This window comes from Fulmarus glacialis, unplaced genomic scaffold (genome assembly GCF_000690835.1).
Source record: "Fulmarus glacialis isolate BGI_N327 unplaced genomic scaffold, ASM69083v1 scaffold13313, whole genome shotgun sequence".
Taxonomy (NCBI): Eukaryota; Metazoa; Chordata; class Aves; order Procellariiformes; family Procellariidae; genus Fulmarus; species Fulmarus glacialis.
The window spans coordinates 1-27,259 of NW_009204956.1; the positions used below are offsets into that span (position 1 = coordinate 1).

The window sequence follows — 27,259 nt, forward strand, 5'->3', positions numbered from 1 at the left end:
ATATATTTATAGTTTAGCCTTATTAGTGGCCCAGAGCACACTGGGGGAAGATGCAGTGGAGGTGCCTGAATGAGATTGAGTGGATGGCAAGGAAAAAGGGCACAAAATCTAAGATTCTCTGTTAAATTAGAAAAATTGGAGGCAATTAGACTTCTAATTCTCTGGGCTTCTAGTATACCACTGCAATATAGAAAAAAAAAAGGGTGCTGGGGCAGAACTTAGATATTTGCTGGTGTACAGGTATTAGTGAAGTTGTCCTGTGCTTTCTTGCCTGCCCATGAGATGGGACTGGAGGCATCTTCACAGGTGGCTGTAAAGCTCTGCTGGATCCTGTGTCTAGTGTCGCCCTGTCATCAGGAAATGCCAATTTAAAAGGGGGAAAAAAAATAAGGGGGAGGAAGGGGTGGAGGGAAGGAAAAAAAGCTGTGGGTGGGCTGGGCAAGGGTCTGCAGAGGGTATATAATACCATCTGATCCTTTCTTTTTGGGACAAAATATTTCACAAAGCATCTGAACACTATCATGATGAGGGCATGTGTTAAAACTCCCCTTTAAATGAAAGCTTCTTCCAAAGAAGATGCTTTGCAGCATGTAAAACAGCTTAAAAAAGGCAACTGATTAAAATTCGTATGTGACAGCCTCTAATTTTTCCGGTGACCAGCTCTTTAGAAACTCCCTACATACCCAGTGTGAGACTAAGCGCCCTCAGTTCATTGAAACAGTATTGTTTGAGGCAAAATACGCAGCATGGAGTTAATTTGCTCCAAGTGCTGCTACCGGAGGCGGTGGAGTCAAGTGTTGGGTTGGTGGAAGGATGGATCATTTAGTGATTGCTAATAGCTGAGGCTGCGTGGTTTGAAGCAATTTGTGCTTTGGGACACGTATTATCTGCAGGGCAACGCAACCATCTCCTCCTCTGGTCTTGCTCTCCACCCTTCTGATACTACCTGGCGAGGTGCATTGGATGTTGGTGCCTTTCACGCCTTTGGGTGCTGCAGAAGGCGTTTGCACTCCTGAAAGTGCAGTAAAAGCTTTGAGGGAACATCCAGGATCCCTCAGAGAGCCAGCAGAGCCGCCAGTGCTCTGGCTGATTGCTTCTTGCTTTTGTTAGAGGAACAAAAGATCCCTTGTGTGCCCAAATCCTGGCGGTGGCTCTAGTTTCCTTGTGTGTCATTGGTTTGGGCAGAAGCCTGGAGTCCGGCAAAAATTCCCCTTGAAACTTTATTTCTGCTGAAGTCAGTCTGACAAGCAGCTTTCCATGCAGGAGCAGGGGTTGTTTTTCACTACTCACCCCGGCCCACGTTCCCCTCGATGAATATGTCCCATCAGTTGTTGCCAGCTCCATGGAGGTGACCGAAGTTTGCACCGTGACAGCTTCCCATTCCCAGCCTTTAAGGGCTTTATCTAAAGGTCAGATGTTCCCCTTTGTGTCTGCAGCCCCATTTTTCTTCTCCCCAGCTATCCTCGGCCAGCTCAGCTTGACGGTGTGGTCACTATGTTGTCTGTCTCCAGATGCTGAGCTGAGTCTATTAGGAAAATTACTGCAGTGTGCTATAGTAGTGAATATATTTGTGTGGCTTTTCTGTCTTTGGCCCCTATATCTTCATTTTGTACTGTTGGGTTCACTCTGGGCAAGGCCAGGACTTGCTAGTCCGAGTAAGGTTTCTTAATTTAAGAAACTTAAATTTCTTCTAGGCATTCTTAAATGCCATTTTATTAAAAAAAAAAAAAAAAAAAATCATGCATTATACGTAATAAAATGCAAAATCGAACAGCACCAGGTGATAGAGGTATGTGGTGTGAGTAGCATTGCTGTGGGCAGTGGGGCAGGAGAAGGGGCCCTACAAAGGCTGTCAAAACTTCTTTCAAAAATGGGGGACAAGTAGTGAGGTGGTCTTTGCTCAAATCATAAATCAAATGGCAAAAGCATCGTAAACCCCTTGCTGTATATTCTGTGTGTTTTCCAGTTAGCACATCTGGATAGCAACATTATGTCACATATGTGGACCTCTTAATTAGCATGACATGTCACCTAATAACCACAAAATAAGTGCAATGTTCAAATCTTACAGTGAAAAAGATCTCGGGTAATAAAAGACTTGCAAAAGCCTCCCGAGAAGTGTGTAGAGTGGGTGAAGTGCCATGCTGTTTATTTGCGTGTGCATCCATTGGGCTGATGCTTTCACAGATGCATGATGTCTGCAAAGCTGTTGCATGTGGTCAGACAAAAATATCTTGATTGGATCTGTGTATAACTCTGCTAAATTGGAAATGCAGAACGTTTTAACGTTCTCCTGCCAGGAGCATGAAAGGGCTCTGCAGACCTTAACTGATCCTTGCAACGTCGGTGAGAAAACAAGTGTTCTGGTGACCTCTTGGTTAGACTGGAGTTTCCTCCTTCCCAGCGTGAGGAACTCCTAGCAGTGGTGTTGATAGTTCTTGCAGAAGAAACAAAATAAGAAATGCAGGAGTGATTTAGTGGATGAGTTCAGCTGCAGTATATCTGGGCTGCTGGTCTCGCCTGCAGCTCCGGTGCTGCATAACCCTGGTGTCTGCTGATAACTCCTGGTGTCTGCAATTCAAACCAGGGTCATCATCTACTGTGTGATTCCTAAATGATAAGTTATATAGAAATAGCATGTCTTCCCTTTTCAGCCCTGCTGCTGGCATGCTGTTTCTGGCACTAAATGCTCAAGCACCTGGACTGCAGACGGGTAACTCTAGTAGTGGCTTTTCATTTTTGTTGGAGGTTGGTGCACCCAAGCCTTGCATTGCACTGTCAAAAGCATATGTCAAAGTATAAAAATCACTGCTTGCCTACACCAACAGGCAACACAGATGATCTGTGTCTTGCAGAGATACAGGTGCTGGTGGGGTTGTGCATGCCCACGACCACTCTCTTTTCTGCTGTGGGGTGCAATGCTGGAGCTGGAAAAGAGCAGAAATTGCAGCATCAACCCTGCCCATAACCTAATAGAGGCGGGGAGGGGTATGGGCACGGTGGGGGATGTCTGTTAATAGCACTTCAAATTTCCAGCTTTACAAGAGGATTTAAAACCATACAATGAGAGAGTGGGTAGGAGTTAAAAGGGAGATTAACCCCCGACAGAGATGCGAGAGGAATCAGACTGGCACAATAAATAAGGCTGAATGCTGCGTTATATTAAAGGCAGGGAAGGGTTTAGGTCTCCTGGTGAATGAGGCTGGGTCGGGGGTTTGCAGCGAGCTGCGGGGTTGATCTGTGCTGCAGCTCAGCAGGGTTTTGCAGCAGGTACCATCTCAAAACTAAAGCTCTGGTCTAAAAAAAGGGGTCAGAAGAAAAAACACTCAATAGCCTTGAATTTAGGAAGGGGAGAAACCAAGGGGGATCTCTTCTGTTTAGAATTAAAAGTAGGACAGGGAGGAGGGAAGAGCTATCCCATAAACATGCTGGTGCTGGTTAGACCTCAGGGTTTACTAAAGCAGCTGGACGCAACTTCTCCAGAGGTGACATAAATTTAAAAAAAAAAAAAAAAGGGAGAGACTCCAGGTAACGTTTCCCAAGGACTGGAGGAGAGACCCTCCAGTCTTACTTGCCCTGCTATGGAAGAGGACAGAGATGCTCTGAGGATAAGTGGCCAACTAAATGATTCTTTTTTCTTCTTTTTGGCAATTTGGAATGAGAAGGATGCTATTTGCTAGCAGCTTTAATCGTAAATGAGACATCCCTTATAGAAAAATCATAAATACTCATAATGGGACAGCATTGGCATGGGAGAGCTTAACGTACAGAAAGGTCAGTGCCTGACTAAGAGTAATGACTGTGTGTGTGAAATATCACCGACTTGGGAGGAGTCGTAATAGGCTGTATCAGATACGTAATTACTGCTGTGATGCAGGAGAACTGTTCGAGCTCTGAGGTGTGAAAGCTGTAACACCAAATATCATTAAACATTCAAAACAGTGTTTACGAGCATCATAATTACATCGGAGCACAAAGACTTGTGGTTTCCCTTGTCCACCGCCCAGTCACTGCTTGCCATCCCACGTGCTCACTGAAGTTCTGGAGATGGAGAACTCAGAGTGCATGCCCAAAAGTCAATGGTCCCATTGATTTCTGAAAATCTCTTTCTGGGGTTTTCCTAATGTGTATCAATTGTAATTAATTAAATGGTAGTGCAGGAGTTTTACAAACATCGGTGGCTGGTGATGGTCAAGGTGATGAAGGACCTTCTTTCTGGGACTGCCATGGGGTGGAAGAACAACTGACTTGTCCTCCTGGTGCCTGCAGAGCTGAACTGCTGGGGTAGCATCATGCAAGCTTGGAGAGCAGAAAGCCGGCATGATTCTTGCCCCTATGTGACAAGGACATAGGAGGATGCAGTACGAAGCCTCCTCCGTCTGCAGGGCTGCAGTGCTCTACCAGGGCTGGCTGCTGCTTGTGGGTGGCTTGGGTTGGAGCCAGGGATGCTCTGTAGTACGACCCCAGGGCAGCGTGCCAGAGAGCTAATAAAATTTGCCGGGTGCGTGTTTTGCTCTCGTTAGAAACAGCGCGCAAAAGAATTGCTGACCTTGTTTTGCGTGGCCGAGGAGCTTGTGTTCTTCCCCAACGGGGTATGCAAAGCATAAATTCCTGGGAGAAGGTCATCCTTCTAGCCTGCCCTCAGGAATTGGTGGAAAGACTGGAGACAGCTCAGCATTTTGCAGAAACTTTGAGTATGCAGGATTGCTATTGAAGGGGCATTTCCAGCCGGCTGCACAAAGCAGTCCAGGGAGAAAGTACCTTAATGAGCTGGGACCAGTGGGACTCCCACTGCTCTCGCAGGAGGAGTAACTGGTTTGCTGGAGCGTCGCATAAAAGTGCTCTGACCTCTGCAAAGACATCTTAATTTGCACCGTGGTATTTGATCTCGGCGTTAGAAACATCAGATTGATACGCGTGTTAAATAGTGTCGGGCAGAGGGAAGGTAACGCTTTGTGCTGCTGGTGACCGCTGCAGAAGATAAGGTTGACTTGCACGTTACCTGTTCTTTGAGCATTGTGCTGCATGCTCATCCTTTCCCATTCAGGGCCAAACTGGTATTTTTGGGCTTTTTCCCAGGAGCTGAGAGATTCAAGCCTGTATTTTCTCTCTGGCTTCTTGCTAAAACCCAGATGTGTGTGAGCAAATGGGCTCCAAAGCTGTGCTGGGTGGACCCTGGGGGGGTACGTTATCCCTGGTGCATCTTCTCGAGTAAGACCCTGGCTGGGCTGTGCATGATCTAACATCCCCCAGGGACACCCGCAGCAGCTGAGTGATGTTACACCAGGCTTTGGCATTGCTGAAGTGGGATATTGCCGTTTTCTTTCTCTAGTTTGTTGCATTAAGGTGCAACGTTATCTTTACAGTTGCGATGGTACCAGGATTGGGAAACAGCTCTGGGGTGGTTCTGGCCAAAATGTATTTTGGAGCTGTCGTCTGGCCCATGTGGGTGTAGGTTGATGGTGAAAAAATACATTCTACTCCCCTATCGGTATAAGCCACTGTATAAAAAGAGTTGTCTACCTCCCCCCCCCAAAAAAAAAAAAAGAAGAAAAAAAAAGTTGTATAGGGTAATCCATGCTATTTATGAAAGATGCAGTGTAAAAAAGACCCAGATGAGTATATAGCACTTGAAAAACCGTCCTTATGTTGCTGCTGGCTTCAGCAGCTGCAGCATAAAACACATATTTGCAGCAGGTGTTTGATAATGGAAACAGAAAGCATGCCCTTAAACACTCTTGTTCAGCCAGATGCTAAATAATGTCGTCTTGGTTTTCTCTGAGGGAAAAGTCTGACTACCCCAAAGTTGTGTTTTCATATTTGTGTTGACCAATGATGCCAGGCGTGGTATTCTAAAAACCCAAATTAAAGCCAACAGGTAAAACAAGTTGCTGCTGCTCTCGGCAGTGATGCTGCTCCAAATTCCAGTTATCCCACTGAAATGGGAATAATTCCTGGCTTTGGAGGCCATTTCAGAGGTGGCTCTTCTCCGCGTTATAATGCTGCAACACGCTGATTTTTATCTTCTCAGTGTGCAACTTCTGTTTATTCATTTGAAGGCAGAGTTAGACGGTCTCAGTTTTTCATCGCTGTCATTAGCACTTGAGGGGATGCAATCCAATGGTAATTAAATTATTGCATTTTTATGCATCGCTACCAATGCAATAGCTACGCTCGTTTTTAGCCTGCGCAGCACTGTCAATATAGAAGTGTATTAGAGCCTGTTGTGCGTCGGGGCTTTATGGGTGTTCTTGTTGTGGTCAGGCTAAATTCAAACTACGGTACGTGAAGCATTTTTAATCTTCAGATTGCTTTATGAACACTAATCCTCCGAGCATCCTGAAAGAAGTAGGTTAAATATGATTTCCATGGTGGAAATGCAGAGAGACTCAATGACTCGTTCCACGACACAGAGAATTAGCGTCGGATCCGGGATTACTGCTGGAGTGACCCCTGATAATTATTCACAGTGTCTGGCTCTGCCTTTGTTTGCTTCGGATATTTTTCCTTCTCAGAGGAGCCATGTTTCTAGTGCAAGTGGTTTTGCTCTCACTGTGGAGATCAAGATGAAGTTGTGTGCAGTGGTTTGCTTAAGCTGCTGGTGCCAGTGATGGTTTTCTGAAGAGACGACTATGAAAACAAGTCCTATAAGTTCTAGGTCCTTTCTCATGGCTTTAGATTACTGCTTTAAAGAAAGCTGATTTTGGAAAAATTCTGTGACTTAGGACTGGAGAACATTTGGGGTATATTTGTCTTCAAATACTCCTGCTTTCAAGCAGTGTTGGTTCTTGGATGTACACGTGGGCACCGAGAGGTCCCCTATCTCTTCTTGGCAGACAGAGGGGTGGTGGGAACCGTCACTGTCCTTGGGTTCAACCCCTTTGCTGTTGCCATGGCTTGACCATCCCCTTTCCTGCAGCGAGGAGTTTGCAGGGATGTTCAGCCCTGACTTAACCAGGTAAATTGATGGGGAATCATATATTACAATGACTAATGACATTCGCAGGCCGAGAACTGCATATGGAAACGCTGAGCAGTGTCTCACCTCTGATTGCTCTGACGCAACCAAAATGGGTGCAGCTCTTAGTACAGTTGGAGAGCTGTGTCCACCCGGGTGGGCTTGAAGTTTGGACATTTCTATACACCTTTCCCAGGCTTTGGGAGCACTCCGAGGGTAGCAGTATTTTCTGCATTGCTGCAGGTGAAGGACTGACTGCTTAAACAAGCAGGGAAATCAGTTTCCTTGATGCAAAGGCTGGTAATTAGCAGCTAGTCCTAATCAGCTCATGCTTGAAGTGCCTTTTCTCTTCGTAGATGAGTGACTTTGTTTTGCCTCGGGCAGCACCTTTAGATGTTGCCTTAATAAAAAGCCTGGTATCTACTAGACTTTCGGACTAGATATGAGGAAGAAATGTTTTACGATGAGGGTGGTGAGACACTGGCACAGGTTGCCCAGAGAGGTGGTAGATGCCCCATCCCTGGGAACATACAAGGTCAGGTTGGACGGGGCTCTGAGCAACCTGGTGTAGTTGAAGATGTCCCTGCCCATGGCAGGGGGGTTGGACTAGATGACCTTTAAAGGTCACTTCCAACCCAAACTGTTCTGTGATTCTATGATATTTTTCACGTTTTGTGAGAACTCCAGTGACTGCCTTATTCGTTTTGCTGGCTGGATGCCTCGCCCATCTCTTATTGTGTGTGTGGCCAAGGGTGAGAGTCTTGATGAGTATTGCTCATAACATGACAAATGACTGCAAAACAAGAGATGTGTTACTCACCTGCATAGCAGCTTATGAACAGGTATTACTGCTTGAAGAGGGTGCATTGAAATAGCAAAGTGAAGCAAAACATTCGGATTGCACAGACAGACGGCAGTCCAAAGGCTGTATCAGATGCCACCAACACTTGCAGCACCTCAACTTTGGAGGTGCTGTTGCCCCTTGCATTGAAGAAAAAACCCTGGACTTTGTTCTGGTTGGACTTCTGTGCCTTGATGGTTTTGTAAGCGTCTCTGATGGGTGGAGGTTGTAGCTGAGATCGTGGTATTAGTTTTCCAGGCTGTGGGTCATCTTGGAAAGCCGCTCTAAGCGAAGAAACAAAAGTACTGCAGACCCACGGGGGTGAAGGTTGGGGAGTTGCATCTCTAAGTGCCTCATACCTAGTTTTGAGCTGTAGCAGTGGTACGTGGTGGAAACAGCATCTTTGGCCATTGTTGAAGCCTAATCCCCGTTGCACGCCCTGCGTTGCTGGACGAGTGTGAGCATGTTCTGTGCTGGCATGTGTGCGTTGCGTGAGCTGTTTGCCATGAGGAGAGGAGCACTGATGCACATCGTAGCAGCTTAACAAGCCATGGTAGCAGGCCTGAAGTCCACATAAGCCCTGGGAGGAGGTGTGACAGCATTGCCATGCTGCAGCAGAGCCAGTATTTGCCCATAACATTTTATTTTATCCAGGCTTTATTTCCATAATAATTTTCTTCTGTGCTGATGCTGCCAGAATTGACTGTATTTCAAGCAGCCGTATTGCACACTGCACCTGCACAATGGCCAAACATTTCAGTATTTTTTATTCCACGCTGAATACAAACAAGTCCTGCCTGGTTTTAACCATTTTTGCTCACTGAGCAGCCTGTTTGCTACCAGCCGCTCCGTGGGGTTCATCTATCTTTCCCTGCTGGCACCAGCAGTTGGTTAACTTGTACACCAAAGAAGGGAGAGTCTCTGTAGCCTTTATTCCCGAAGGCTTTTATTCCTGAAGTTGGAAAAGAAATGTCTGAATGTGCGTTTTCCACCAAAAAAACAGCAACAGAAGAGATACGTTACTGCCAGTGCAGGAGCTTGAGCGGCCTTGCTGTCTTGCTTGGAAGCCAGCAGCTTTCTTTTTATTTTGTTTTATTAATATAATACAACTCCAGAAGTTTTCTTGTGCCACGGAGAACCCACCTGGCCCATTTCATGTAGCAGCACATCAGCTGTTAGGGCAAATCCTTGAGAAACACTGGAAAAATGTGACTTGGCAGAGCGGCTGCAATAGCATTAAATGGTGTTGGCTGTGGTTTTTATCACTAGGTTCAATGTTTTTTGGAGAATGATGGTAGTTTTAAAAAGACAAACTAGAGGGATGGAAAAACTACTCGGGATGCGATGTAAATGGCAGTTTGTGATGGGACCTGAAGCCTGCGGAGACTGTGGGTCTGGTGAGCTCCTTGGACGGGCTCCCCAGTGGGTTGGTCTGTGCTTCCTCCAGCCAGGCACACCCCAAGTGTGGAGAAGTTATGAAAGATGTCAAAATTGGTAACGAGCGGTCTTAATTATGAAACTTAGGTAGAAAAAAAAATAGGTTACAAAATATTACCTTGTAGCAGTGCTGACTGGATGCCTAGTAATACATAATTCCTTTTTTTTTGAGCTTTATTGGCTTCATTCAGCTGAAGAGTCTCTCCCAGACTGGTGTAGTTTTCATCTTCCAGCTTAAAGGAAAATAAATGAAATGCGCGGGGCAGTAGCTGTCACACTGAAAAGGGTAAGAGGCAGTAATTCTCAAGTAACTTTTACAGGAGTACAGCTCTAAGCCAAGCCCACCTTTGTATTTGCAGAGCTCCTTTTGCAGGGCCAGCACTTGCTGGCAGAGATCTCAGTTGTCGCCTCTTTCTTCTGCTTCTCCCTCACCTCTGATGAAGGATAAGTCTGTTCATCTGTGCTTGCAAAACCTCTGCCTGCCCCTTCTTCTGTAGCTGACATGACTTTTATGCGTTGCATCCTACTGATGGCCAATGTGGAACATTCACGGGTGGAGCTCAGCAAGTGGTTGTCCGTGAAGATGACCAAAGCAGGCATGAAACTTCTCACCTACTTTAACTGGAGATAAACGGTGATAAATCACTGCCATCACCTGTCCCGGGAACTGCTGCTATGGGCTTATCTAGCATACTACTATTTTTGGTGCTTCGTCTTCCTTCCTCACTTTGGAGCTGGCAGTGGTTTTTCTCCATTGGGTTCATGTGTCTGGTGGCTCCTGCTACATAAAGAGCTTTATTGCACACCCATGGAAGTCTAAAGGTGTGAGACTGGTGTGTTGGCAGCCCCACGCCTGGATCGTGCCAGCTGGCTGCCTGCGGGAGAGTCACTGTGGCTTTGCCAAGATGTGCGGGGGGCACGCAGCCGTGACTTAGCAAGTCCTCAGTTAGATGTGCAGGCTGTCCCCACCCAGGGTGAGTCACCGGGATCACCGGCTCCGGGTTTTCGGCTGCCTGGCTGAGGTTGTGCTCGGTTCACGGCTGGTATTTCTGCATTAACTGCCTGATAGCTGGAGTGGTTGGAGGTTCCTCTTGCCATCCTGCTGGTGGATGCCCAGGAGAGCGGTGGAGCTGGCCAGCGGATGGATTAAGATGTACTTTATGAATCAATCCCTGAAAAATATAAATGTGGCCCGAAATCAGCTTGCCAGTCCTCTCCTGTTGGAAGTGTTGGGAAGTTGTGGTTTGCACCAAAATGTTACATGTTTGACTTGACTGAGGTTTTTTTCCAAACCCATTATCTTCAGCCTAGAAGAAATTAAGATGTACATGCCTGACAGTGGAGGAACGTAATGGTGTGGTGTTGCAGCGTGTTTGTGTTTTTGTTGAAAGTGCAAGAGTGGTATATGGCAATCATTTAGCCTCTGTTCTCCTCTCTCACTGGTGTAAACTTAAACTGAGTATCTTAAATTGAAATGTATTTTTATGGTGTTTCCTGATGTCAAGAGGAACTGCAAGGTGTAAATTTATTGTGCTTGTATGTAGGATTTTCTGTGCCTGTATTCAGCTGTGATTCATGAAAGCTGGGCAGAGTCCAGGAAGTTGAATTTGATCTTATTTAAAAACACACGTAATTACATACTTACAGTTTACCCCAAGAGCTCTGATATTTTGAGAGCTTGTATATCAAATCTTGCAGTGAAAACTCTCTCCTTCCCAAAGTCCACGGCCAAATTGCAGAGGTGCTGGCTTTGTGGTGTGCCAGTGATGCCTTGGGGAGCGGATCCCACTCCAGCAGAGGCACTTGCTCCCAGTGCCGGCAGATATTTGCCTAGAGGGGTGTAGTTCTGAAAACGAGCTCCTCTTACTGCCTTGGCCCTTTCTCTGCCTTGCAGCTCAAGCACATTAAACTGATTAATTATTGGGACGTATCTAGTGGGTACTGTGTTGCGCACCTGTGGTGGGAAGAACTGGGTATTGTAATATAGCCACGATGACTTGTGCAAGTTTTTTTGTGTGAACGATTAATTTTGCAAGTAGAAAAAGGCATTTGGATGAGGCCACGTGCTTCGTGCAAGGCTCAAAAGCTACAGGAGGTGACGCACCCTCAGCTTCCCCATGCAAAGTCCTGTACCCTGGAGGTGTCTGGTGGTCTGCCCTAGCTGTGGCGACATAGGCAGAGCTGCTCCCACAACCCAGCACCAGCCCAGGGATGGGGCAGTGGCATCTGCTCCCATCACGGCTGGAGAAGGGTTTGCATCAGCCCCTCAGTGCCAGGATAATGCTTCCTACTCCTGCCAAGCATTTTCATATGTGCAGATAAAAAGGTCCGGTGTGTATTTGCTTGAATTTTGTTATCCTGGTGCTGGTACACCTGTGTCCTTTTGTAAGCAAATATGGTGTGTGCTTAGAAAGGGTAAGGTTGCCTGATCCTTCTGTTAATGAGCAAGTCCTTCTTAAAAACTACTTTGTTTTGCAAAACTTCAGGAGCTGAACAAACTTTACTTAGTGATGTCTACCAGGAATTGCTTTTAAACTCTTTATCCTCTTTTTCTTACCTGTTGGTCCCAGAAGTACCTTTGCGCTTTGGAGCAGTAACATACAATTTGGCAGGATTTGGGGATGAATAGATGGTGTGAGTCTGGTGTCAGATACATGCTTTGTATTATTGTTGTCAAAGTTTTAACCAGATGTTGGGATATGTGTGAAAATACTGATGTTTGTGTAATTGCATAGAGAATCAGATGACTTCTGCTATTTCCTAATTTTAGGGTGCTTGATTTCACAAATTCAATATTTTTAATGTATTTTGAGCATAGAGGAACTTTTCTGTGTATCTGTGTTTTAATAGCTCAGCAATAGGCTACTCGAGCAATTTTCATAACTAATTGCCCATGTTTTGTTGAGCAAAATCTTAAATGCTAGAGTGAAGGTGTTGGAGGGAAAAATTAAATATATAATATTAGAAGCTGATATTCAGCCAATGCCTGTTAATAGTTCTCCAGACAAATGCAGCAGAGGTTTGTTATTGTGGCACATAAGGAGTGGGCTTCCCAACACTGGGCGACATGCTCCAGGGGTGAAGAAAGAAGCAGCGCTTCATGCAGGGGTTCATCTCCCGCTGTCTCTGCAAGCCCCTGGAGATGTTCTGGAGATGTTTAGAGTGTCCTTTACATTTTAGCTGAGATGTATCACAATTGTGTATTATTCACCATTACTTTGGTAGAGTCTAGAATAAATCCAGCATCCATAATGTAGGTGGTAACAAGGTGAGGGAGACGGAGACATGTGAAGATGGAAGATTGTTGCGTGATGTGAACAAACTATTCACAAGAAAATGGATTAACTTACAAAAGCTTTTCTTCTCTGCTGCAACAGGGATGAGAAGAACCAGTCCATCATTGTGAGTGGAGAGTCGGGTGCTGGAAAGACGGTCTCTGCCAAATACGCCATGCGCTTCTTTGCAACCGTCGGTGGTTCTGCCAGTGAGACCAATATCGAAGCCAAAGTCCTTGCGTCCAGCCCAATTATGGAGGTAAAAGCTGCATCATTTCCTTTGTCCTACTTGCAGTCATCACTGTGTCTCTCCAGACGTCACTAAAACAGCGAGAGCCACAGGGGCTTGTGAGCCAGACCTGATCTGCAGCCTCACAGCAACCCTGAGCTGGTCTGAAAATACAGAAATATGGTGATAGCCTCCATTTAGCCCACCCCAGTCACTCCTCTGCCTGATGGTCTTGAAGCTGAGCCTGTGCATCCCCAGCACGGCTCCAGGAGCTGGGCTTTGATCGGGGCTCCGGAGCGGAGAGCCTGAGCGGTGCTGCTGGCACCGTTGGTGTTTTATCGTCTTCATCTTTCTCCTCCTCTTGCCACTGCATGGTATCTCCTAATCTTCTTCTTTAATTGTATAGGCATGAAATAGAAGAGAAAGGGATTACTTAATCTATTTGAGGTATTTCAGTGCAGTTTTATTTTTGTTAATCTTCTGTTCCTATCAATCATGTAGGGGAATAGCAAGTCCCATTATAGGGAAATCCCTGCTCTAATGGAAAAAAATTATTTTACAAATATAAAAGAAAGGGAAAGCTGCTTCGTTTCATTGCACCGTGACCAGATGGTGAAAATAAATGTCTGAGTGCCTAAATCCCATTTTCCAAACAGATTTTGGAGTCAGAGTGCCTTCATTTGCAAAATATCCAAGTCAGCATTGAAGACAAAATTTGGGATTTTCTAAAGTCAGTTAAGCCCTTCAGACATGTGACTTTCTTTTAAAGGCAGGAGCTAGCAGTGCCGCTGTAGCAGAGCGTAGCGGTGTTCTGCGTTTAACCTTAGGCTTGGCTTAACTTGCAGGGAGGCTTCCCACCGCAGTGCCTCGTGGCCAAATTGGCTAATAGACATGGTGGCTGATCCAGGATGAAAACCAACCTCGCATCAGCACACGTGGTCTAGCATTGTGCTGCCCTATGTGGGGTGCAAGCTGGAACGACAAAATAAGTGATGGCACAGATGCAGTAACAAAAGCCGTGCGGGCAGAGGATGCGTGGTGATGTGCCGCAGCGTGGGCTTCACGCTGGTTTACTCTTTTCCTCACCCATCTCCTGTGCCTCTGTGAAATGTAGCTGCAATACCTGGGAACACTTAGAAGCATCCAAGGAAAAATTCATAGTGCACGCTATTCTTTTATATCACCCCATAATTCTATTGCTCTAATTTTCTTGCCTGTGTTCAGTTCTGGATGTAATTTCTAAGTGCTGGGGCCAGGGAACCTGTCTGTCTTTATTGGAAATTGCTGAGAATGTTGCCCACGCAAAAACCGTAAGAGAACTGCCTGGTTTGCAAAAACCCAAAGCTAAAGTGTGAAGATGGAGTAGAGGGATGTGTGTATTGTGAAATAGCCCTTAGCAATGAGGTGCACTGTGTTTGATGTATGGGATGTATGTCCCTGGGGCAGGTATCTCTACTTTATAGACAAGGAATTGAAGATAAGGTGATGATGGTAATTCTGGATTGTAAAATACCCTGGTTGTAGTGTTTGCTATAGCAGTTTGTGAACCTCTTCTTTCCCTGGGGGGTGGGTGTTGGGCTCTGGGCAGAAGTGGAGAGCATGTGCTCTGCCTTTGCCCTGCTGCTTTTATGTATGGCCGGGGATGTGTGCTGGAGGATTGGAGGTGGGAAGTGGCGGCTGTGGGTCTGGGAGCACTGTAAGCGATGGGGATGGGTGACCTGCAGTAAAAGGGGTAAATAAATGGGCTTTGGGAGAAGGAGGTGCATTAGCTAGCAGAGGTGGTGGACGGATGGGGCAGGAGCAGGGCTTGCTGAGGTCGTCTGCAAGGAGAGCCTGGGAAAGGCAGCCAGCCTTCGAGAGGTGCCCGAGGGCTCTTTCCTGTATATGTCCATTCCCTTTTATGGCTTCTGCTATGCTTGCTTGAGGCTCATCATCTCAGGACAGCGGAATGGTGGTAGAAAATAAGGCTGGTGTAGCCACGAATGGGAATATTGACTTTCTCCAGCGTTCTTGTATCACCATGAGTTGCTTCTTTGGCTGCTTGATGCATTCACGTGTTTGCAGTGCTGCACCCCTGATATTTGTACGTGGGCTGGATTCTCTCCTCTCCCTTCTGCCATTGCATGTGGCAGCATCACCTGCCCGGGAGGTGACAGGTAGGTTCTGCAGAGGCACGGAGGGGCTCTGGCCATGTCACCAAATCCATGGACCAAAGCGCAAACATCTGGAGACAGATTGCAGCTGGTTCCCTCCCTCTTGCAGGGCTTCATTGCCCATGTGCCCTCCAGGAAAGCAGCCAGTGTTCACGGGGGGGACATCCTATAAGACAAAATGGGAGTGCTGTGGCTGTTGGGATGTAGATGATCTATTTACTGTACAAATACTCATTTCTGTTTATATGCATTTTTCTTCCATAAAAATTCTAGAGACGCCACATTTTTAGTGAAGAGTCCTCCGTAAAGTCATGTAGTTGCTCTGCCTTCTACATCTGGGAAGGGGTTTTCCTCAAATCCTCCCATGACTGTTTATGTAACACTGATTACAAATTTAAATCTTTAAATAATTTTAAACATTAATTTTTAATTTAATTTTTAATTTTGTTTTATGCAGGCAATTGGAAATGCTAAAACAACAAGGAATGACAACAGCAGTCGCTTTGGGAAATACATTCAGATCGGCTTTGATAAAAGATACCACATCATTGGTGCCAACATGAGGACGTATCTGTTGGAAAAATCACGAGTTGTATTCCAGGTGAGGGGTTGCGCTGTTTTTCTTTCTCTTCTGTCTTTTGGGTGCTGTACTCCGGGAATTTAATAGTCTAGGTCTTTTCTTTGGATTAAAAAAATTACTTGAAAAGGTAGCTTTCCTGGTGGACACGGCTTCCAGACATGTCTTTCAGGCTCAGTCTTTTGCAGTTGTCCTTGATAATCCCAGCCTGGTGACCTTATTCTGGAGGAATATGTACCTGGGAGACTTGTTTGTTGGCCCCTGATTGTTCCCTCCATCTGCCTGAGGCTGGAGCCCTGAGGAGAGGCCTGGCTGCTGGGCAGGGATGGAAAGCTTTTCTCTGGGCAGCTGCTGAGATTTTTACTGAAGCTCATAAAAAGCCAGGAAGAATGAATTGTAGGCAATAGCTTTAAATTTTGAAGATGGATGGGAGGCAGGAGAAGGACTGAGGAGGCTGACGTGCCTGCCATGGCACGTCCCGTGTGTTTCTTGTGCAGGGCTCAGGACAAACTTTCTTGGTTTGTGCTTGATACCTACCTCAGAAGCATGTGCAAAACTTTTGTCCTTACACAAAAAACACGCAACTACAAAAATCCTAAAACCAAACAACGCTGGGAAGCCACGAGTATAGGCCACCTCTTTTAATGTTGCTGTCAGTTTGCAATGTGGTGCTTGCTAGCTAACTTAGCCCAATTATCCCAGAGAGGGATAAGGTGTGGAGGGTAATATAAAGTTATTTTTTCCCTTTCCAAGATGGGCAATGTACTTTGGTAAGGGCAAGGCTCGGCACCTCCTTTTTCCCAGGTGTCACAAGGTCCCCATCTTCTTGGTGGCACCGAGAAAGTCTTGATGGTGGGAAGCAGGCGGATGGGGTCAGGGTGGCACCAGGCTGAGGGTGGGAGCACTGCTGTAACCTCTTCTTGCCTCTGTTAACTCAGCATTTTTCTCCACAGGCGGAGGACGAGCGCAACTACCACATCTTCTATCAGCTTTGTGCCTCGGCGAGTCTTCCAGAATTCAAAGACCTTGGGCTAAGTAAGTACTTCTACCTCCGCGGCCGCTGCCCGGGTTTGATGACAACGGGAAGACATTGTGGGGTTAGAAATGCAGGTCATTGATGAGGTCGTGTGTGCCTGCTCAGTGGGAGGAGGTAAGGGGAGATGAGCTTGAAAGGCTGCTTCTCCCCAGTGGTGCACAGTTTGCTCATGCCATCTCTAGGGATGTGGTACCTTGGATGAGACCCCAGCCCTCGTCACCTCTGCTGTGCAGCGGCTTGCTGCATAAAATGCCTGAAGTTTATGTTGCACTGGTCGGTGCTGTTAGGCTCCTGCAGGCCCTGCTGGTGGGCAGGAGCTGTTGCTGGAGGTTAGCCATGGTGGAAGAAGGCTGTGTATTTTGTAGAAACTGCGTGCAGAACCACAGTGAACCACATGCCGTGGTAGATGCCAGCTGATGCAGGGAGGTCATGTGTTAATATTGTATGAAACTTGCATAAAGATCTGTCTTTTAAATGAAGTGTGAGCATGGGTTGATCTGACCAGAGTCTTGGCAGGAGCAGTTGTGTCCTTTGAATCCATTACATTTTTTCAGTGGTTAACTCCTGGGATGTATCCTGAATTGGGTTTTTTCCCAGTATTTGCAGCAGAACCTCTGTAAGACACCTGAATAAGAGGTTTTTCACTTGCAGCAGGGGGTGCAGAGATGTGGTGTAATTAATTTTTGATCTTGAATATTTGCTGTTGCTTGAAAAGAGAAGTGAGGCTTAAAACATGCTTTTAAGTATTTAAAATGGCGAGGAAGGCAGGTTGTGATCCCAACGGAGAGCATCTTGCTGCTGCAGAGTCTCACAGAGGTTTCCGTGGCGGCTACAGCCAAGTGGTAGATTGAGAGAGAGGCTTTTGGTTTCTGAGCAATTCTGGATTTGTGTTAATGACTTTTTGGGTCACCGTAGGCACGTTGGCCGCACTTACTGCATGCTGGTGCTGAAATGGGAACACTGCTGTTCTTGTCCTCTTGTCACCAGTAAACCTCGGTGCATTACCCAGCTGTAGTCCATACTCTGCCCGGTGGCACCAAACCAGACAACCACATCCGTGAGTTTGCTAAGGCATAAGATAACTTCTGAGACTGTCTAGGTGTAACCTTAATGTCTGTCCCAGGAGACCTGGGTGGGAGGTGAAGGTTTTGCATGATCACTGTGCCCCAGCCATAGTGTGGAAGCTGGCTCCGAAGGTCAGGGCTTGTGGTGAACCTGGGGCTCCTTTTGGTCTCTAAGGGTCCCAAAATGATGTTCCTCTGACAGTGGCTTCCCAGCTACCGTCAAAGAGCCCGTGTTTGGTCCCGTTGCATGCTCACACGACCCCAGAGCACATCACTTTCAAGATTTTCTGTCACTGGGTTATGCGCTTCATTTTTGCAAAGATAAGCTGAGTAATGATGTTGTCTGCTGGCATCTTAAAACTCAGAAATAAATTATTTCAAGCCAGTCTGGGAGACAAGTTGATATTGCAGAGCTCTGGCTGTGAAACCACCTTTCTCTTCTTGGGAACATGTGGATCAGAGGAAATCTCAGTCTTTTTCAACACAGCTCTCTCAAAGCATCATCTGTGTTTGTGATGACTGGTGGTACTGAAGGCTGAGAGCTGCCTGCTCTCCTGGTGCATCATCCAGGACATCTTTATGCTGTTGTGACTGTGGCTCTCGACTTCAATGTCTCAAGGGAGAATGTGTAATGGCAACAGCTGGCAGTGTAGGAGCTGGTGGGTGCCAGGGCCGCTAGCCCAGAAGGAAGTCTTCTCGGGTCATTTCTAATCAAAATTTTATGTTGTCAGTGCATGTCAGTCTCCAGCTGCACTTTTCTGTGGTTCTTGTGCATTTGCTGTATCGCAGCGTGCACAGGTATCCGCACAGCCTGGTGCATTTGGGTAAAATGCAACAGCAGCAAAAGAAGTGGTTCTCTCCAAAATTCAAGGTGCGTGTCTTTGGTGTTTCTTGCATTGTCACCTTGCAATAACTTAAAAATACCTCCCTGAAATGTTTTTGTAGTTGGCAGAAGCAGCGCTGCTCACGCGCTCGGCAGGGACGGCTTCTGGGGGAACGGGACGTGGGCACCGTGAGCTGCTTTTGTTGGGGTGAACCAGGCTCTTCCCTGACCTCTTGAATTACTAGTGTTGGGCAGTTTTCTGTGAATGCAGGTGTGCACAATTCCCTTATTTTCCTTTCTTTCTTTCAAGGGATTTTTTTCATTACCAACTTTGCATCAAATTTACTAGCCTGTATCTCAAGATGACTAGTCAAAACTCGAACTTATCTCCTCATGTGAGCTGTACCTTACCTACCCATCAACCTTTTCTTCCCAAGGCTTATACAAAACAAGGGGTATCTTGATGTAAAAATCCACCTTTTTATTAAGCAGAGGGGAGGATGTATATTTTTCCATATCAAAAGCAGGAGCTGTTGCTTCTCCTTTGGGTCTTGCACATACAAAGAATTATTGTTACTCTCTTTTATATTGCAAAATGCTGGAAAATTAGGAGAGTCTCTAAACTTATGTGAGCCCAGCAGAGCAAACCAGTAAGTGTTGGCTCTTCAGTCAGAGCAATCCTAAAGGCTTGATTTTAAGCTAGAAAGTAAAATACTTGACTTAAAATACGGGAGTCAGTGTGCAACGCAGTGCCTTTCGAAGTGTGGTGTTTAACTTAATGATGTCTGGGCAATGATGCAAAGCAAGAATATGCTTTATTTGTGTATAGTGAATCGAAGGGTTTCTGTGGTTATTAAAATCATTGATACTGAAATATAAATATTGGAGTTGGTTAGAACAGAGATGACTTGAGGCAGAAGCAGATCCAATGTGGATGGTTAAAATTGGAGGCTCACGTCCCGGTTCCATCAACCACTGCATAAAACATATGGATGCATCTTGCAGGGTAACATGCAGCAACGTCAAGCTGTTAATGCGATGTGCTCCATCGTGGGCTGGGTGAGCTCCCGCTGTGCTAGGGGGACCGGGATGGACATTGGCTCTCTGACCCTAATCAGCGTTTTCTGCCCCTTGTTCCTGATGCTCCGGCAACGAGCAGAGTTACTGAAACCTCCGGGTCCCAGGGACTTGTATGCCAAAAAGAATTAAATTTTTTTTTTTTTACAGCCTGAAAGTACAGCTAATGCAAAAGCCTGCGGGAGGGCTGGGAAGGGCTGGGGACCTTCTGGTGGCAATGCGAGTCAAAAAATTGCAGATTGCAGTGATTTTAAAGGTTACCAGCAGGCCGATGTGGAACGCACAGTAGGCTGTTTTTCTCATTCTTTTCATGGTACTTGGGAAATATGTTTGTGCGTGTTAATGATCTTTCTGAGCTTTTCTTGGCGAGTCCCTCCTACCCGGTTTGAAACAAATCGAAGCCGGGGCTGAGAACCGTTTCTGGGTGGGATGGGGAGGCTGTCCACCTCCTGGGCTCCCCCCAGCCCTCCCCGGGGCCAAGCCTGCTCCCGCACTGCCAGGACTCAGCCTGGCAGCCTTGGGCACATATCTTGATAGTTTTGGCCTCAAATAAGCCCTTGTTTTAAGGAAGGGCAATTGCATGTGAAGCTTTTTGAAGTGGGTATAAATCCTGCGATCTCTTCTTGTTGTATCTGCATTTGAAATGCCTCTTGGTCTCCATAGGATTTAGCTTTGCGTTGTCCTGAAATAATTTTGCTAAAGCACAGATGCTTAAATGTAATGCTGGCACTGTGAGCGTTTCTCCATTCCCTTTGCTCCCTGGGTTTAAGGCATTATGTGGGAAAGGTGTTAAAATGTCTGAATTGGTCATGGGTATGTAAAACAGGATAAAAAAAATTGAAAGTAGTAACCTCAGTATTTGAAGTAATATGCACCTGTGCGATAGAGCGGCTATTCGAATTCCAGATATACCATAGCTCTGCCCTGGTTGAACTTGCTTTGTATGGGGAAGGGGTTTCATCACTGCAAGAAGTAGTTACAGTCACTTGTCAAGGTTAATACTTTATCCATTTCTAAGTAAACCATAGCTCAAAGGAGATGGGTGCCCTTCGGGGACGGGCAGGATTGGGGACAGGGAGCATCCCAGTGCACGCTCCTGAAAGCTACTGCTTGCTGATGCATTTCTTCTGTTTCTTCTCTCCTAGCATGTGCCGAAGACTTTTTCTACACTTCTCAGGGAGGTGACACGTCTATCGATGGCGTGGATGATGCTGATGACTTTGAGAAAACTAGGCATGCCTTCACCCTGCTTGGTAAGGGGTTGCTCTGCTTTGAGGCTTCCCAGCAGAAGTCTCTTGCAAATGTTTTTCAGTATTTTGCCTGAATTATATGGCTTTCCTGTAACACTAAGAGGTATAAATCCATCTTCCTATTGACCTAGTTGGCTTTACCTTGTTCTTTAGTATAAGCTGCAGCAGTGTTTCTTGCAGCTATCTGCAAAGCGACAGTGAAATGGAGGGAGGACACTGAATTTAAGAGTAACCAAAATAAACTGTTTTGGAGTCAAAGCTCTGCTGCAGCTTTGAGGTTGTTTTTTTTTTTTTAAAACCCTATTTAAAAGCAGGAAAAGAGCTATTACTCTGCAGTTCAATCTGTGTTTGAGTTGAGGGTGATGTGACTTCTCGGACCATCACAGTATTGTACTGAGGAGCTGAGTACATCCCTGCTTGCAGAGTCCATGTTTGTATGGCCAGCTGCAAAATCTGCTGCTGCAACAACCCGTGCACGCTGCAGTTACACAGTGCCATAGCCTCCCTGCAGCCGTGACTGTTTAAAAGGAAAAACAATTTTTGCAGGGGAGAACTTGCCCAGAGTTTATTAATACGTATCTGAAGCCAAGTTTTTAAATCCCGGTAACTCTCAGTGTCTCTCCAATGCATTTCATATGTTGGGAGAGGAGCTCGTGATGCAGTTGGCAGCCAGCTGTGAAATCTCCCCGAGCCGCTGTATCACAGCCACTGCGCTGTGCTGGCAGCGGGCATGGGGACTCATTTCAAGTGTTATAACTGCAAATGTTTCCCCCAAATTTGTCCTCTTTGTGTTTTACATGGGCTTGATCTCCTTTTTTTTTTGGGGGGGGGGGGGGGGGGGGGACGGTGGGGTCTTGTCTTTACCCTCCTCTTGTCTGGCTTGTGTGACTTCTGTTAACTACTCAAAAAAATATGACTCCACTGGTTGCTCCAAACTTGCCCACGGGACGGTAGTCCCCAGGGAACTCTCTCCCCATCCCCTTGCCATGTGCAGTCTCGCTTTGGTCCCCTTCTCTTCCTCCCCAAAGAGACCTCCTGTCTCCTTGCTGGTCCCTAGGAAGCACTGTGTGAGCATCTTCCTCCACTGCCAATTTGATGATGTTTTCCTGCTCTTCACATGCTTCCTCTGCCTTCAGTATTTCCCAGCTCTGTCTGCTTCTGTTCAGGGTCTGGTGAAATTGCTACTACACTTCTAGTCTTGCCTTTTTATGTATAACAAGGAGAAGTCAGGTTTATCTGCTAATTGCTGCCCTAGCCAGGCTTAACTCCAATTAAGAGAGCCAAGTAACAGCAGAGCATTGCTCCTTTTAGTAACCTTGAAACATTTCTGACTGTGCTGATAACAGAAAAGTCCCGAGAGAGAGAAAGGGAAGCTCTTGATAATTCAAAAACCAGCAGGTGATGTCTCAGACCTTGGGTGGATAATTAGGACACCAGCACTGAACACAAAAGGGGCACAAAAAACCCAGTTGGGATGTAAAAATGCAAGAATTGGCAAGAAAGCTGTGTGCAGGCTGCTGCTGAGCAAAGCTCCTGCTGGGAATGCCTGCAAAGGCCTGCCAGAAAAAAAATACATAAAGCAATAACACCTTACACCCCAGTGAAGACCCACAACACGTAGCTCCTGTTGAGACACTGGGGACCGTAAGACAGAGCTTCACGTCACCTCCCTGGTGACTTGCTGTAGCACCAGTCTGGAGGCGTGGTGCATCATGTGCACGGCTTTTATTTTCTCTTCTGTTTGTGGGACACTGGCAATAAGTTGTAACCTCTGTGCTTCAGTTGTCAGTGAGATATCACTGTTGGGCTACGATCGCAGAGAAGTAACTCCTTGTTCTATAAAAGCCGCAGAGCCCCTATAGCTCTGATCCCGTTTGATCATTATGGAGTAGCATCCTTGGTTTCGTGCATGTTCACAATAGTATTAAACCCATCTGTGATAAAATTGCTTTGATGCAATCGTTAGGGGTAAAGAAATAACATGAGGAGCTCCTCTCGCTGTTTCAGCTGTCATTTTTGAGCGATGACTTTATTGAGAGTTTATGGTGAGTTTATTGGGAGAGGTCTGATAAGTCTGAAAACCAACAGCCCGGGAAGGAAATCAAACACCGCAAGCGTTTTCAAATAAACTGAAAATTGCAGTTTGTTTTCTGTTGTGAAAATCAGCTATCAATTGTTCCCGTAGGAGTGAAGGAGTCTCATCAGATGACCATTTTTAGGATAATTGCTGCCATTCTGCACCTAGGGAACTTGGAAATCCAAGCGGAACGCGATGGCGATGCCTGTAGCGTATCGGTAGGTGACCAGCAAGAGTGGGGCACATGGGGAGCTTTGTATGCTCATAAATCAGGCCTCGTTGGATGTGTTGAGCTTCACAGCTTTGGTAGAAACCCTTTTCCTCCTAGTTTTCTTTGCTTTTTTTGAAAACACAGAGTTTCCTGGTTGCTTTGTTTTTTCTGGGACATAGCGCATTATTTCTCCTCTCTAGCCCATAAGCGAGATGATTCAAAGGTCGCTTACCACCTTAAGTCCTAACCTATCTTTAACTTTTCCTGCTTTCTTAAAAGACTTGGTGCACAGGGTACTGGGGGAACAGAAGGTGTGATGCTGTACAACCGCCTTGCTACAAGCAAAGCCATGAGGCTGCTGCTTGTAATGTGGCCATCCAGTATTCAAAGGAGCGCTGCACAGTTAATTAGTGAGAATAAATAAGACTAAAGATGCCTTTGTGGTGGTTTTTCCTGTTTCTGTGTTTGTTCGGCGGGGGGGGAAGTGACTATATGGAAAATACTGTCCTGTCAATTATCATTGTATCCCAGACTGGGTCGTTTGTTCTTAATTAAAGTATTAAAATGGGTTCTGCACACACTTTTAGTGGTACCCTTGAGATGATGTGGTGTGCAATTAGTTGGATGCTGGGGGTAATTCGCTTGATATTTGGCAACATGGATATGTAAAAGTGGTCTGCTCCAACAATGTTGAGATCTGTAATGGAGTTCATGTTGTTTAATTACCTTCAGATGTAATTGCATGGTATTAAATCAATCCTGTTATGACTTTGAATCCATGGTCAAAAAGATACCAGAGCAAAAAAGCATCTTCGAGGTCTTTTGAAATGCATTTTTCTCTCCATCCCCAAACCCATCCAGCTCCTGTACAAGCATGTATCTAACTAGAAACAATTTACTTCCTTTAGATATGTATTGTTGCACTGAGGAAAGAGAAACTGATTTCTCATTGTCTAAAAGGCAATGCCCGCTATCTTAGTGTAATGGAGGCTCAGAACTGCCTTGTCTTAGTTTGAGGGGGAGAAAATACAGTGCACTGGGGGAAAATGAAGTTCACGTTTCATTTTATTGATTATGCAAAACACAACCCCATTTTATTGATTATGCAAAACACAACGCGCATTTTGCAACTCTGTTATTCAAAATGGGGTTAGTTTGTAAAAGGCATGTTGTAATGGCATACCCGAAGCTTTAGCTTGAGGCTTAATCAAGGTTGCTCTGAAGGAGCATGTAGCTGCAGCTCAAGGAGGAGTAAAGTGGAGAGTGCTCTTCCTGTTGGCAGTCACCGTGGAAATCTGCTCTTAAGTTCAAGACCTTAAGGATAGCCAGAGCAGAGGAAAGCCATAGGGTCTACCACCATTTAGAGCTCCGTGTGAGCCGTTTCATCCGTGTCCGTGAAGACTAGCATAACTGGATGAGTGCTCATCACTTTTCTGTTTCCTATCAACCACAGAGAAACATAGTATTTCCCCATATAGTTATGAAATGCTGCTAATTTCTTGCACTGATCTGGGAACCCGCTGTTAAAACTCCAGTTTTGGAGTGTCACCAACCTGCTGACTTTGCTTCTTGTTACCCCCAGAGCGAGGATGAGCACTTGAACAACTTCTGCGGCTTGCTGGGCGTAGAGCACAGCCAGATGCAGCACTGGCTTTGCCATCGCAAGCTCGTTACCACGGCCGAGACCTACGTGAAGAACATGTCCGTGCAGCAAGTGGTGAATGCCAGGAACGCCTTGGCCAAGCACATCTACGCCCAGCTCTTCAACTGGATCGTGCAGCACATCAACAAGGCCCTGCACACCACCGTCAAGCAGCACTCCTTCATCGGTGTGCTCGATATCTATGGGTAGGCATGCTTTCTGCTTCTAAGGCTGTAAATTAGTCTTTTCTAATTTGTCTTGCCCTTCTGGCCGTGCACGCTTGACCTTGGCTTGTGGCAGGGGGTGGGAATAATAGAAAGGGATGCAAAAAAGCGCAGTTGTGGTGTGTGGTTTGCAGTTTTGAGTCTCCTTTAGATTGTTGCAGCTCTGACCCCAAAACAGCGCATGGAGATCTGCTTGAGTGCTGGCTTTTGGGATTTACCTCTCGTGCTGTTCCCATTTGGGATTTCTGTCCTGCATGCTGTTTAAAGCATCAAGCTTAAAGATGAGCTAAGGGTAAAGGTGCAGATGTGGAGACCAAAGACTGCGTTGGCTCTGCCTGGGGTTGCTGTGGGGTTTGAGGATGCAACTTTGCCTCTTCAGCTGTGAAACCGCTGCTGCAGGGCCCTTGTGCAGTGAGAGCTTTCAGAGGACTTTGGGAACCTGCGGTGGGGGGGTAAGGTGCAAAAAGCTCTGCAATAACCGAGGGTAAGGCTTGCAGCCTGCAACCTCAGGGGCAATGAGCTGCTTTAAATTCGGACTGGGTACCAGTTACTGTCTGGTCTGTTTTCCTGGCACTTGAGCACTGGTAGAAGAGGGATGCGAGTTGTACGCGAAGAGTTCATTTTAGTTGAAGTGCTGCAAAGAAGCTGAAAATGGAGGAGTAAGGAGGGGGTTATATCAGTTGTGGGGTGGAAGAGGAAAGAGGTCTTCTGAGTTTGTTGTTTCCCCCTCCCCTCTTTCAACACCATCACTTTTCTGTCTCTTTGGAAGCAAGGACAAGGAAGTGGGATGGCAATGACCTGCTGTGCTCCCCTTAATATATTAAGGTACTTAGTTGCTCCTGTTTCGGAGGGGAAGGTGGGATGGACAAGTTGTAGCTGCTCCAGGAACCAGTCCCTGACGCAGTGCAGTCGCTGTGCTTGCTCAATCCCAAACTCCTCGTAAGGTCTGTCAGATCTAGGTGAACCTGAAGTTTAGAATGAAATCCTGCTGACGTTGTTCTGGGTCAGCTGCAGAAAGCTTTTATGACTGTAATACCTATACACTTACTGGAATTGGGTCTTGTTTATAAAACCTCCTATGGGGTTTCTACAGCTACTGGTGTTTGGGATGTTGATTTTAACATCTGCTGGACAGCCACGGCAGCAGAAAGGATGCCAGAAGTCAGTGCTGGAGCATCAGCGTAGCCCATCGCTTGCTCATCTCCATCAGCAACCGTATGGCAAGGTTTACAGAAACACTTGTACCAAGTATGCTAAGAGTACAGTCCTCTTTGGTTTGAGATTTTAATGGGATGGTTTGAGATGGTGAGGTTGCTGTCAGAGGTTTGAAAGTGTTTGGGCTCTCCTAGATATATAGCACAGGACCTGGAAGATCTTAACCAGATGGGATTGGCACAGTCTGGTTCAAAGACTGTATCAGATGGAAAAGCTGTTTCCCATCAGTGTCCCTATAAATAGAGATTTCTGCAGGCTGGAATATGAGAAATAAAGCTTCGAGATGGAGCTTTGTGGGCAGTAGTGGGTCAATACAGAAAGCTGGACATCTGAGTTACAAAATCGGATGCGGTCTTTCAGAAATCTGAATAAAAGGAGATTTTGAGGATAATGCTCATGAAAGATTAAGCTGGGCTTGAAAACCTGTTAGTGTGGAAGAAAAACCTCCCTTCGCTGCAGGTCTTCTGTGCATCACATCTAGCGCTTTGGCCAGCTGATGCTTTTTTACAGCACTGGTGTCACCACAGAGTACAGCAGTTTTTTTTTTTCCACGGCGACCTGCAGGTCCTATTGAAACTGGCAGGTTTGCTGGGGATGAGTGTCCACGCTCTGGGCCATAACACTTGTGTGTGAGACCGTAAATCCCTTTCAGAAGGGGGCATTGCTGTCTAAATGCCGAGTAATTAACAATGCAGGGGCTTTGGGTGCTGGCAGCCTGAGTCTCTGCAAGTCCTTGAAAGTGGTTTGGTTCCCTAAACTCAGGTTATTTGGGAACTTTAACACATTCTGCCAAATGTTGGAATTTTTTTTTTTTCCCAAACATCTGTTGTTTTTCCTTTTCCTCTGGGAGGGGGATTATTAAGCTCGAAAGGCAAGGAGCCTGCACACAGCCTCCACCGTGTGTCCCTGACATCCCGAGAGCACCTCTGTCCTGGGGCTCCTGGGGGAGGACTGTCCTCATGGGTGGGATTTCTAGGGGCCCAAACCGAGGGTGCAGAGGCTGTAGGGTTTGTCTCCTAATTCTCTAGTGCTCGACCCTGCGTCCTTAATTTTCTGTTAGTATTGGGGTGAGAGGGTGCAGCATTAAAAACCTTTATGTATTTATTGAAAGTGAATCATTTGCTATAGCAGCAATACTGCAATCCATCTGAAGAGTATATTCATGTGGCA

General features: G+C 46.2%; 1 protein-coding gene across 1 annotated transcript in view; it reads left to right on the forward strand.

Annotated features, from left to right (window-relative positions):
* Positions 1 to 12,613: 12,613 nt before the first annotated feature.
* LOC104074903 (unconventional myosin-Vb-like) overlaps positions 12,614 to 27,259 on the forward strand; it is a gene marked incomplete at both ends in the record, with an annotated part of 18,772 nt that continues 4,126 nt past the window's right edge. Inside the window, 6 exons of the mRNA XM_009575200.1 lie at positions 12,614 to 12,770; positions 15,351 to 15,494; positions 16,424 to 16,505; positions 20,616 to 20,723; positions 22,906 to 23,015; positions 24,591 to 24,856. Coding sequence (XP_009573495.1) covers positions 12,614 to 12,770; positions 15,351 to 15,494; positions 16,424 to 16,505; positions 20,616 to 20,723; positions 22,906 to 23,015; positions 24,591 to 24,856 — 867 coding nt within the window. The remainder of the gene's footprint in view (positions 12,771 to 15,350; positions 15,495 to 16,423; positions 16,506 to 20,615; positions 20,724 to 22,905; positions 23,016 to 24,590; positions 24,857 to 27,259) is intronic.